Source organism: Leopardus geoffroyi, chromosome C2 (assembly GCF_018350155.1).
Source record: "Leopardus geoffroyi isolate Oge1 chromosome C2, O.geoffroyi_Oge1_pat1.0, whole genome shotgun sequence".
NCBI classification, from domain to species: domain Eukaryota; kingdom Metazoa; phylum Chordata; class Mammalia; order Carnivora; family Felidae; genus Leopardus; species Leopardus geoffroyi.
The window spans coordinates 133,718,258-133,731,483 of record NC_059333.1 but is presented as its reverse complement, the minus strand read 5'-3'; the positions used below and the strand labels follow the sequence as shown (position 1 = coordinate 133,731,483).

Here is a 13,226-nt window from a genome sequence, read left to right as displayed (position 1 = left end):
GCTCAGTCACCGCCCCCCCCCACCCCAGTCCTCTACTTCCCTGTGCCCTACATGCCACCTCGCGGTGGAGTGGGGGGCACATGGAACCAGGCAGGTTTGAGCTTGAAGCCTCGCTGTGTGATCCCAAGCCCGCTCCTTAAATGAGCTTCTGTGTCCTGACTGTGAAGGCGGTGGGCTCCCACTCCTTGGAGCTCTGTGGTGAGGCTTAAACGAGCCATGGTGTGTGAAACCACCCAGCCCAGCCCCAGCACAAAATACGTTCGTTTCCTCCCACCTTCCCCTCTGACATTCCACGCAGTGACGCTTGCCTCGGCAGAGAAGACACTTGCAAAGAGAGATTTAAGAAAGTGATCAGAAGATGGAGGCAGGGCTGAGAACAGTGACCTTCACAAACACGTCTGCCATCTTTGAAGGCAGCTCTGTGGGGTCCGAGAGGAACGGGCGCTCACTGCGCCTTAAACAAGAGCGGCCCTCCTGAGCGCCCCTCACCTGCGCCTGCAGGAGCCGGGCTGCCTTGGCGAGGGCTGCCGGCGAGGGTGAATCGGGCGCACGGCCCTCCCCTCTGCTCAGCCAGGCTCTGTGCCTGCTGTTCAGTAAAGGCTGGCCGGCGGGCAGAGCTCACCACCCATCCCGGGCCAATCTGACCTCTCCATGGCTCATTACCAAAGACAGATTTGGAAGAGGCTTCCCACCTCTTGAGATTCACTAAAGACGCCAGTTTATCATCATTTGGCCAAGATGCCAGCTGTTATTCCACATCGAGGGAAGGAAGGGGAGTTTCCAGCAACGAAGCTGGTATGCCAGGGACACCCACAAAGCTTTTGTTGAGCCTCCAGCATAACCCTCTGGAAGCAAGAGGGGGATGGCCTGGGAGGGGGCTGCTGCTTGATTCCTGACCTCTCACTGTCTGGTGGCAGCTTTCCTTTCTGTAGGTGGTCAGCCTTGACAAAGTTAGGGACAGAAACATCTGTGAGGCTTGGGGTCCCCCCCCCCACCGCCACCAGGTGTAACAGCTCATTCTCCACTCTGCATGTGTTACAGGGAGGGGAATGTATCCACCAAGCAGATTGTCTTTCTTCAGAGACCGTGTCTACCTCAGAAAATCAAGAAGAAGGAATCAAAGGTAAGTGACCTTGATTGCCTTCCCCAGTTTTCCTTAGCAGGGCTCCATCCTCAAGTGAATTTTCTATAGCAGTTGAGCAGGCAGTCAGCTCCAGCTTCCAGGGGCTCTCAGAGGAACGCCTGAGCCCTGCGGCAAACTGAATCACACCCGAGGCTGCCAAAGCCGGACAGATGGGGACACTGGAGGGTCTTGTCCTGCGGTCGGGCTGGAGAGTGGGGTGGAACAGTTCTGCTGGACACTCATGTAGGCCAGATATTCCCAGTAAACTAAAAATAGGGGCATGAAGTCAGCTGCCATCTGACCAGGGGGCAGGATGGCTTGAGTTCATGCCCAGCTTCTCTGAATCTTCATCTCATTACAAGCTCTGGTCGCAGCCCGTTGGATCCGTCAGGACATCAGAAGTTTGGTGATTTTGGCGGAGGGACCCTGCCAGGGCTCCTTCTTGGTGTGCCCCAACCCGAGGGCCTTAGTGGCAGTGGCTGGTGTGGACAGAGACCAGCCGCAGTCTATGGCAGTGGACCCTCGGGCTAGGCTCTCCAGGGGATGGCCAGGGGCCTTTCTCCTTCGCTGGATGAATCGGCCTGGAAACAGCCATGCTGAGAGCCTGTGGCTGCTCTCAGAAATTCTCCCATGTTTCCAGAAGTCAAACCCAAGTCTTTCCCCTGTGTCAGACACTTCTGATGCTTCCCAGCCCCAGCCGGTGGGTGATTCTCCCGTGGGCATTTCACCATTTACTCAGGAAGAGATGAGTGAGTCAGTGTGTCAAAGCCCAAGTCAGGTGTCACCCGAAGCCAGCTTGAGCCACCTTTGCTGGCCAAGGCAGCGCTGCCTGGCAGAGCCTGGTGGACCCGCCCCGCTCCTCACGCTTGGCACCGTCCCCTGCTCCCCTGTTAGTTCCTCGCGTCCTTTGGACACGGAGCCTGGACAGGAGCAACAAGCAACGGACAGATTGTAGCAGCCCCTCACCAGCCAGCAAACCCGGGGGGCGGGAGGGAGGGTCCTGGGAGGAACGCCAAGGAAACGGCGACCTGAAGCCAGATGGTGTAGAATGCAGAGGAAGGTCTCTGTCTCCGCTCCAAGATGCTAATGTGACAGGTGACGGCAGCCGAGGACCAGAAGGCAACCGCTGAAGCCACCATTAACCACCAGGAGCAGTCAGCCGCCGGCTGGAAGATGGATCTTCCCGGGACCACTGTCAGCTGCAGCTTTGCCCCAGGCTCCTGGGGACCGCGTGCATTCACAGTGACATCCAACAAAAGCACAGGCGAGGCCTCCATCAAACACCAAAACACGCCAGCTCTGCCCTTAAGAGAGGGAGGTGGTGCTGCATTTTCTGGATCCCAGAGGAGAGACGTGTGGTTTGATTTTGGTACAAAGGCTGTGGGGCTCACAGAGGGCGACAAGCAGGAGATTTTAGAGGTGGAGTTTTAAAGCTGCTGTAACAAGTGGAGCAGCTTCCGTCACGAAAGTCCTGAGGATGGAGTCATCTAGTTCGTGATCAGGAGAAACTTGCGCCCCAATCAGCCGCAATCATCTGGGCGGCTGCTTTCTCTTTGGAAGGACTTATTTATCCCCTGCCCATTCATAGGGTTGGGTCATGTCCAGCGCTTGTTTTCTGTGTGACCTGGAGAGGTCGCCTCACGGGCAGAGAGCCCCAGAGAGGGGACTTTACAGCCTGATGGCTTGTCCCCCTTTCATCGTCCTGGCCAGTCTTCCCGCGGCTGACTCAGGTTGGCATCCTACTCCCACTGAGGTCTGGGTGCCCCCACGTTCATGGCAGTAACTCCATCGAGCCCTCGCAGGACTGATGCTGTTGGCTGCCCCCTGCCTCTTGAAGCACCTTTTCTCTTGGCGCTGACCCCACACCATCCTGGTTTTCCACTAGGTGGTTCAAACCCAGCCCCATTTCTCTCTCACTCCCTAATCTCTTCCTTAGAAAATCTCACTCATCCCCAGACTGAAAAATCTGACTCCCCACCTCCGAGGTGATGACTCCTACACCTGCATTTTCAGGACTCGCTTCTGCCCGAAACCCAGCTCCACGCGCCCCGTCACTACTCAGCATCTCAGAGCGACTTGTGATCTGGCTATCCCCCTCCCCCTGTCTAGAACAAGGGCACCTCCACTGTCCAGAGGCACCCACCCACCCAGGGCTCATCCTTGACTCCCCGTCTCCTTGTTGCCGTGGTCACTCCATCCTCAAGACAGAAACTTGAATCCCTCCCCTTCTCTCCGCCATCACAAGCCTCAACGACTCTAATCCTCTGGTAACAGGTCTCCCCTTCAACTATATTCTCCATCAGGAGCCACAGTGATCCTTAAGAAAGAATATTGCAGGGCACCTGGGTCGCTCAGTCACTTGAGTGTCTGACTCTTGATTTTGGCTCAGGTCACGCTCTCACAGTCCTGAGCTCAAGCCTCTGCATCAGGCTCCACATTGACAGCACAGAGCCTGCTTGAGATTCTCTCTCTCCCTCTCTCTCTGCCCATCCCCTGCTTGCTCTCGCTCTTAATCAATCAATCAATCAAAAGAAAAAAGCATACTGAATCATGTCACCCCACTGCTTAAAGCTTTGTATGAGTCTTAAGATAAAGGCGGAAATCTACAGTGCGATATCCACAGGACTGTGTGTGATCTGGCCCTTCTTAGTTCTTGTGCCATCACCCCCATTTTCTGCATTCCACCTGCTGTGGCCTTCATGCTCTTCTGTGTCCCTTCCTGCCACAGGGCCTTTGCTTTGACTATTACCTCTGCTTCAGATGCTCTCTTCCTTTGTAATACGTTGGGAATAACCACATTCCTGTCTTGCAGAACTCTTCTTTTGGTCTAGAATTATTTGTGATCATTAGTTTATCCTCTGCTGATAGAGTCAGACATTAACTCCATGAGAGCAAAGCCCTGTTTTCCTGACTTTTACATGCCCAGTACTTGGCTTTTAGTTGGTACTCGACAGATATCTGTTGAACCAATAAATGAGTAATGAAACGTCTGAGCCCAGGACATTCTTATTACGTATGGGTTGAAATCGAAGAAAAGGGACCATAAGGTTGACACAGCAAGGACACAGCATATTGAGTCCTCTTTTAATCAGCAAAGTGGAGGAAATTCTCCAATCAGGACTTTTTCGGCATTTGGAAGAAGCCTCTTTGTGTGTGTGTGAGTGTGGCTCTCAAAGCAAATAATTAAACTCCTTCCAAGGTAATAGGTGATTTCTGCCACACCAGAAGTCTTCCTTCCAGCTAACGCTCCTTGAAGTGGAGGCAGATAACGGACAGTTTTTAAAATGTGCGAATTAAATCCATTAGCCCTTGCCACTCGGAGCTCTGGACACACACTGCTATAAAGTGAGGGATTTTTTTCTCTTCTGCAGTTATCGCTGACACGGACGGCTCATTGGATCCTTCTTGGTACGGGCACCAGCGGGCGGCACGCCCGAGTGCCACAGACACACTGGCTTGGGAAGCCTGCTTAACTTGTTCAGAGGCTCTCCCGATACTGCTCGAGATAAGGAATCCGTCCTCCCGGCTGGGCCGCCTGCCTTTAAGCATCTGAATGTTACACACCTCCCCTCAGATCCGCAACCCATAAAGCTGTCACTGTCCCACGGGTGGCCTTTTTGAGCCTTGGGATCTGGAACAACAGTTGTTTGTTAAAGCCTGAGATTATCCTCAGCTTAAAGGAGGAGGAGAAGCCCAGGTTAGGAAGGGAGCCCGGTGAAGATGGGAGGGAGACAAGAAACCCCTCCATGGGGGACAGAGCTGGGGGCTGTGTTTCTCTTTAGCTCAGTGCTTCTCACACTGTGGCCCGTGAACTAGCAGTATCAGCCTTACCTGGGAGTTTGGTAAAAATGCAAAATTTCCTGGGAATGCAAGCTGGTGCAGCCACTCTGGAAAACAGTACAGAGGTTCCTCAAAAAACTAAAAACAGAACTACCCTACGACCCAGCAATTGCACTACTAGGCATTTATCCACGGGATACAGGTGTGCTGTTTCGAAGGGACACATGCACCCCCATGTTTATAGCAGCACAATCAACAATAGCCGAAGTATGGAAAGAGCCTAAATGTCCATCGAGGGATGAATGGATAAAGAAGATGTGATATATATACACAATGGAGTGTTACTCGGCAATCAAAAAGAATGAAATCTTGCCATTTGCAACAATGCAGATGGAAATGGAGGGTATGATGCTAAGCGAAATTAGTCAAAGACAAATATCATATGACTTCACTCATATGAGGACTTTAAGAGAGAAAACAGATGAACATAAGGGAAGGGAAACAAAAATAATATAAAAACAGGGAAGGGGACAAAACAGAAGAGATTCATAAATATGGAGAACAAACTGAGGGTTATGGGAGGGGTTGTGGGAGGGGGGATGGGCTGAATGGGTAAGGGGCATTAAGGAATCGACTCCTGAAATCATTGCTTCACTGTATGCTAACTGATTTTGATGTAAATTTTAAAAAATAAAACAAGTTAGAAAAAAATGCAAAATTTCCCTCCTCTCTCCAGGTTGCATACGCTGGATGGGGTGGGTGATGGGTTTCAGGAGCCCTCCAGATGATGCTGACGTCTGCTCAAGTCTGAGGGCCGATGTCTTAGGGGAGTAGTTTAGGGTCCTTTCTTGGCTCACCTGTGGACTGCCATTCAATTTTTATCATTATTGATTTTTTTAAAAATAGGCCTGTCAGGGAGGCTTCAGTGTAGATCTTTTTTTAAGTAAGTCAAAACAAAGTATCTTTAATGGCAGTTAAATCTGACTTCCATTAGCTAACCACTCGGCCTAATGAGTCAAGTGCCTGACCCAGCAGGTGCATCTTAACATTGTACTGTCTGAAAGCTGAGGCCCTTACGAGTCGGGCTAACCATTCCAAAGGTGCATGTCCTCTCCCTTTGTTTCGTCTCCTCCCTGGCCTCTACAGCAAGAGCCTAAAGCCTCTCGTCTGCCAAGAATGAGAAGCTGGAAGGGTAGTGTGGATGGAGCCAGAGACACCTGCGTTTGAATTCCAGCTCTGCTCTTTTCTAGCTGTGTGACTTTGGGCAAGGTGCTCAACCTCTCTGAACCTCTGTGTGCTCATCTATACAACAGTGCTAACAGTGATTAGCGAGAGCAGTGCTTCGGAAATTCAGGGAAATGGGAACCTTGCCACCGCCTGAGATAGGCAGTAGGCACCTCGGTGTGTGCTTGTACTTTCCTGCGCAGGTACCCTGCAGCGGTCTGCCTTCACAGCTTGGTACGTTTCGCTTTCAGATGATACAGACTCTGAGTTTTGGCCCCTGCTACTTCCCCGCTTCATGAGAATGCCCCCACAAAGGACAGAAGGACAAGGGAAGAGTTGAGTCAGGACCTCCTCAGGACTTGTCTGCAGCACCCGTGACAGATGTGGAGGGGTGCCCCCCCCCCCAGGAGCTTGGGGAACAAGTGACATCACCACAGCCCATCTGGGGACACAGAAAACAGTGTAGTCCTAGAAGGCATTTGGCTTGACAGATTTCCCTGTGCTGACCAAGAAGGACAGAAAACGGCTGGGAGAGTTCTCGCCAGCTCAATGCCAGCAGCCCCGGCTGGTTCCCGGCAAAAGCGGCCGGTGTTCTCCTGGCAGATTATAGCAAATCAACGAAATGTGATCTTCTACAGGAAACTAGATGTGGCTGGACTTCCAGAAGAGGCATGGAAGTTCTGTTTAGTTACCAAGAGCAGCGCTGAGAGAATAGCTGGGTTTGCTTTAGAAGACAAGAGTCAAGGCTAGAATGTGGCACAGGTAGAATCGTCCAGGGTTGTGCACTGCTCAGCTGCAGAGGGGGCTCTTGGCATCCACTACAGGGTGGATGGGCCCCCGAGGTGCAACACAGCCCCGGGGCAGGGGGGGGGGTGGGGAGGGGGAGAGGTGGGGCAGACACCTATTTCAGAGATGAGGAATTTGAGATTTGGAGGGATCAATAACTTGCCCAAGGACAGATGGCTCATGAGCACCAGAACTGACTGACATGTGACGGGAGGTCTGGGCCACCATGCTATCATGCTTTGACGTTTTAGCACTTAGAACCTTTCACCGGAAGTAATCTCACCACTTTATTGGCAAAAGTGAAGCTTCCTCTGACTTGCCTGATAGCTGGCTTCCTCTCCAAGTACTGTATACAGGCCAGCTTACCTGGCCTGTTTCTAAAAACATGCAAAATGCAGGGGTGCCTGGGTGGCTCAGTCGGTTGAGCGGCCGACTTCGGCTCAGGTCATGATCTCATGGTCTGTGAGTTCGAGCCCCGTGTCGGGCTCTGTGCTGACAGCTCAGAGCCTGGAGCCTGTTTTGGATTCTGTGTCTCCCTCTCTCTGACCCTCCCCCGTTCATGCTCTGTCTCTCTCTGTCTCAAAAAAATAAAGTAAACGTTAAAAAAAATTTTTTTTAAAACATGCAAAATGCAGATAATAATTTGGGGACATTGATTTTTTTAAAAAGGCTCTTCTGTTTTGATTGGAAATAAAACGTAGCAGCAGCTGCCCGTGACAAGGCAGCAGTTATGAACCACGATCGTGCCGTGCCCACGAGCCTCGGAGGTTGCCGTGGGGGGCGGCAGCAGTGGTCCTCAGGTCCAGAGTCAGCATCCTGCCCTGGTGGGTATGAGGTTTGAGATGTCTGCGTGGCAGTCTCTGCCCAAGTGGGCACCACTGGGGCAGGGGTCCGAGGCGTCACCCCGCCTGCACAAGGGCTCCGTTGCTGGAGCTTATGGCTTGGGTGCAGGAAGCTCAAACCATCCCAGAGGGAAGTCTGTCAGTCTGTCAGGTATAATATGAAAGAACCCCCAAACAGGAGGGTCCGGGGAAACCCATCGAACACCATAGGTGAACTCATCTGAGGACTTGGGGGGCGGGCAGGGCCGAGGAGGACAGGATGGATGTTAAAGCCTAACCTCAACAGGTACTTCTTTCTGTTTTCTCTACTTTGATGAAATACTCACATTTACCAGTGTCGTCCAAACTCTTAAATCCAAGAACCCCCATGATGTGTTCAATCTCAGAACCCCGCGAGTAGGCAGATATTTTGAGGAAATAGGGCTCCACCACTGGAAACTGCACAAAGGTGGCAGATTAAAAACAAAAAAAAGAAAAAAAAATTCCTGTAGCACATGTTTGGTTTCTCCTAGCAAAGCACTAGGTTGTTTACAACGTGGCGAAGCCTTAAGAAATCGTTTTCCACTGATGGTGCAGCTGCATTCCTGGGCTCCCCCTCCAGCCTAGCAAGGAGTCAGCAGTGAAACTCCTTTACTTTTTCTCTCAGTCACAGAGTGCCTAACCCCCAACTCCCTATTAGGTGACACTATGTGGTGCCACTGAAATAGAAGGCAGTGACCATCGTGGGAACTTAAACTAAAACTCACCCTATGGTACCGTCGTCACAGAGCTGTGCCTGCCCCAGATTAGTCCCATGATGCTCTTCTTCCTGGTGAGACCACTCTGTCCCTCGGGGGTCCTGACTCTGGCCTCACCTGCCCAGCTCTCGCTCCTTTGGGGGCTTCTCTCGCGTCCTTTGTGTCTTAAACAACCGGGCTTGGTACCTGCTCAAGATTTTGTGACTGTCACCCTCCTGTTTACCACACACAGGTCTCTGGCATCTGACTCTGTGAGCACTGGGGACCCAGGCCCCACTGAGTGGACTGCCCCTCTCTGAGGTGGGGGCATGCTGGGCATAGGTACCCCTCAGGATGGCAGAGGTCACAGGAAGACTGAGAGCACCCCGTATGTTTGGGGTGTGGAAGAAGGCCACAGTCTCTGCTGGGCTGTTCGCGCACAGAACACATCCCTCTTTTGTAACCACAGTGACCCAAGTATTCTCTTCCACACCCTTCGTATTTCCCTCTCTGCTCAAGCTCATTTGCCCAGATTTATTCCCAGCGCACAGGCTGTCCAACTGGCTTCCTCTGGGGCAGTTCGTGTAGTCAGCAGGCTCAGCGGGACTTTGAAATTTTTCCCTCTTTCCTTCCTTAAATTAGTTTCTCTCTCTGGAAAGCAACTGGAAATAATGTCTCGGTGCACCAGTGCCTCCTCACTACACCCAAGCGAGGTTTTGACTCTGGAATTACAGGTGTAGCTCAGCGTGTGGGCTCTGTCGTCCTTCCATCCCGTTCACCCCACAAGTAGGTTATGAGTGCCGACTCTATGCTGTATTCCAGGGATGCAGGTATAAATAAGACCGCTGGCAGCCTTGACATGATGGAGTTGACTTCTAGCACCAGTCATGGCAGCAGCGTATCTGGTATATTATATCCCAGGTGTGTGCTAAGATTTACATGGATTGTCGTGGTGCTAAGACGCATCACACGGATTGAATCCACATCAATACCCTTTAAGGCAGGGCTTGGCAAACGGGGGCTTGGCTCCCCGGCCAAATGCGGCCCACCGCCTGTTTTTGTAGATAAAGTTTTACTGGAATACAGTCGCGCACATTCGTGACATATTAGCTATGACTGCTTTTACGATACAGCAGTGGAGCCAAATGGTTACAACAGAGACCATATGGCCTGCGGAGCCTAGAATATTTATTATCTGCCTTTCCCAGAAAAAATCGCCAACGTTGTCTTTACAGAAAACCAAGTTGCCTGACGTTGACTTAGGTTAGAGTTACTGTCCCATTGTATAGATGAGAACGCTGGGCCACTGAGTGAGAAATTGTATAGATGAGAATCAGCTGGGCCGCTGAGTGGCGAAGAGACTCTTCAGGAAGTCTCACGCCACATCTTCCACGTGACCCGTTCTTGTCCAGCTCTATTACTGACTGTGCAACCTTGTCCTCTCTAAGCCTCTGTTGACTTCCCTGCCCCATGGGGAAATGCTTTGCTGCAGGTCAGGCTCCCCAGGAAGCAGCCTTTGATAGATTTGGGTGGAGCAATTTTTAGGGGGAGTGCCCTGGGGAACACCTGTGGGGGAAGGAGGGCACAGGAGTGGGCAGGGGGAAAGACGGGCTACGATGCAGTCACAGCAGTGGCTTTATTAGCCAACCCCCGGGGGAGCCCTGGAACTGGGATGGCCTTTTGGAGTTGTTCTCAGTTGGGACAGGAGGGTGGGGCACACGGCACAGGGCTGGCCCCATGTCCTGTGGCCTTCTAATTCGGGAGATCTGGTGAGAGTGTGGGCCCAGTGCTTGGTAGCCCACAGCCTGCTCGGAAGGGAAGCAAGTAGCCAGCACCGTGGCTCATAGGAGGGGCAGGCCCCTGTGTCTTCTCCCATTCTGCTTCTCCAAATAATAGGATTTCAGGACCTCCTCTCCCAGAGCCAACTGAAAGACATACCCCCTCATCCCCAGAGTCCCCTGAAATCCACAACTAAAATACAGTGCGTGGGGGCACCTGGGTGGCTCAGTCGGTTAAGTGTCCGACTCTTGATCTTGGCTCAGGTCATGCTCTCACAGTTCATGGGTTCAAGCCCCCTCATCAGGCTCTGTGCTGACAGCACACACAGCCTGCTTGGGACTCTCCGTGCCTCCCTCTTTCTGCCCCTCCCTGTGTACATGCTTGCTCTCTCTGACTCTCTCTGTCAAAAATAAGCAAATAAATAAACCTTTAAAAATAAGTAAATGAAATACACTGCATGGAGGGCATCAAACAGGCTCTTATGGTGGGTGTGAGGTGTGTGGACCATGATTCAAGTTTGCTGCTGGTAACGCTCTGCTCCAGGAGTGCTGGGAATCGTGTCTTGCTCAGACAAGAGCTTGCGCACGCAGACGGTCGGGTGAAGCGCTGGGTTCACAGAGACAACATTTATTTATCTCCATCCTCTCTGCGTTCTAGTTCCAGTGGCGATTCTCCCGAGAAGACATGCACAACAGGCAGATGAGGAAGTCCAAAGGCAAACTCAGCGCCAGAGACAAGCGACAAGCAGAAGAAAATGAGAAGAATTTAGAAGACCAGTTTTCCAAAGCCGGAGACGTGGGAAACTGTGTGCCGGGCCTGCATCAGGAGGACGAGGCGTCCGAGGAGCTGAAGGTCCCCGCCCAGGAGATCACAGAAGGAAAGCTCTGTGTGCAGGGTGGGGCTGTGCAAAACGGTCCTGCGGGTCATTGCGGGGCCCCGGAAGGGGGCTGCGCTGAGCAGTCCCATCCCAGAGAGGATGCCAGGGAGGGAGGCACCCAGGAAGTGGCCGCAGAGCCCGAGACAGCGGGGGACAACTGAGTCCTGAGTGGTTGGTGTTGCACGCCTGATGCGCTGGCAAAGCGGAGGCACCGTGCCGGCATCTGGGTGGGGGGCTGGTTTGCCCCAGCGTCACGTGTTACCCTTTGGCTTGGCTTGACCTCTTCTCGTGAGCTCACCGGGCCCTCTGAGGGCCGGGTCCCTGACAGTTTTGGTCTCTGCACATCCATTAGAAATGTGTCGTAATGCCCCAGTGTTAGAATGCAAGAGGTCAGGTTATTTCTTCATCTGTTTCCCAGTCCCATGGGAAGGAGTGGCCCATCCAGTGCCTGTGTCCACCCCCCTTCCCCGCCAGGTTCCCCAGGGAGCATTCGAGTCAGGTCCATCCATGGACCTCCCTGGCTACAAACCAAGACTGTTCATTCCCACACCCTGCCGGGGGTGCATTTTACATCCGCTGCTGCTCTCTGTGGCTCTTTGGTGATGTAACAACCCCCGGAGCCCATCAGGTGCCCTCCTCCATCTAAGCCCCACACGCCCTGCTGCTTTGACAAGGAAAATGACAGTAGGGAGGGGAGGTGCCCCACCTCCTGGCTTTTCTCGACGTATTCCCATAGATACTGGTAATTTGAAAATGAAGAGGTAATTCTGTGTGTACACCTGATCTTGCAGAGTTTCCAAGAAGGTATTCTGTATTAGTATCAATGCCAAAAAATTTTTTAAAGAATTTGTACTCAGCACATTATCTGAACACACGTTCCTTCTTTCATTTCAGGGCAACCCGACTGGTTGGGAGCTCTTGTTATGTGCTATTTTAATCAGTGTATCATTGGCCAAGTTGTTTCCATGTATGCTATCACGTGTTTATATTGTCCAGGAAGTATTGTTAAGGCTTTAAGTAGTTGCAACTGGTGAACCGTGGAGAGAGAATGCCGATTGTCTTGACCCAAACAACAGCCTTTCTCTTCTCTTTCTTGTTTAGTTACTTAAAGCAATAAATCATCTATGAGTTTAGTGCATTGTGAGCATGGAATATTGTGTCACAGTGAAAAGCCTGTCTAGCCTCATGTCCAAAGGACTCGACTCCACAGTCCCCATTCATTCTTTATATAAGTTTCTGACTCCTGGCAGCGTGATGATTTTGGAGAAGAAAATGAAGCTCCTGTAGAAAACAGCAGAGCCAGCTAAACACACCGTGCTTTCCTGTCATTTGTAGAAAGAAGATGGAAAGTGGGATTCAGGTGTCACCAGGTGAGGCAGGGCACAGCCACTCCCCATTGCCCGGGGTGGTGGAAACAACTTTTAAAACAAACAAAAAGCCCTACCTCGGTTTCTATGCATGTTTCCAGACTTTTAAGTAAATTATTTCATGAAGCAAGTCTCTTCCCTGTTTGCAAGTTTGCTGAAATACACGTTTATACTATATTTTGTAGGGCAGAATTGAAAACCCTGTACAGCCACATTGTACATTTGTTTTCCTCTTTTTCTTATAAAGTTTATTTATTTTCACAGAGACAGAGACAGCATGAGTTGGGGAGGGGCAGAGAGAGAGAGGGAGAGAGAGGGAATCCCAAGCAGGCTCCGCGCCACCAGCTCAGAGCCCGACACAGGACTCGAACCCACGAAACTGTGAGGTTGTGACCTGAGCTGAAGCCAAGAGTCGGACGCTTAACCAGCTGAGCCACCCAGGTGCCCCAGTTGTTTTCCTCTTGGTTTTTGAACAAACTTCCACCACCGAGGCCCAGAGCTTCCCTAAAAAGGTTGAAGGCTCTGTTCAAAGAGAAGGCAACTGTTTAAAAATGACATTTTCCGCAGTTATACCCAAGAACATCTATACAGCATTGATATTAAAAATTATCTCTTGGCTTATATCTTCGAGGGTCACGGCTTTTTAAAAATGCAGTAGTTCGCAGAGCCTGGGACAAAAACAATGCCCATCTCTCACAACTTTGGGAGGCGTTTGGTCCCAGCATGCCTTCA

At 51.6% G+C, this 13,226-nt stretch overlaps 1 protein-coding gene across 5 annotated transcripts in view; it reads left to right on the top strand.

Annotated features, from left to right (window-relative positions):
* The window catches only part of RFTN1 (raftlin, lipid raft linker 1), a 207,719-nt gene extending 195,459 nt beyond the window's left edge, over positions 1-12,260 (top strand). For all 5 annotated transcript variants that reach the window (XM_045503715.1, XM_045503713.1, XM_045503717.1 and 2 more), the window contains 2 exons: positions 1,042-1,123; positions 10,908-12,260. In XM_045503715.1, coding sequence (XP_045359671.1) covers positions 1,042-1,123; positions 10,908-11,288 — 463 coding nt within the window. In that variant the 3' untranslated portion in view covers positions 11,289-12,260. The remainder of the gene's footprint in view (positions 1-1,041; positions 1,124-10,907) is intronic.
* The last annotated feature ends 966 nt before the right edge of the window (positions 12,261-13,226 follow it).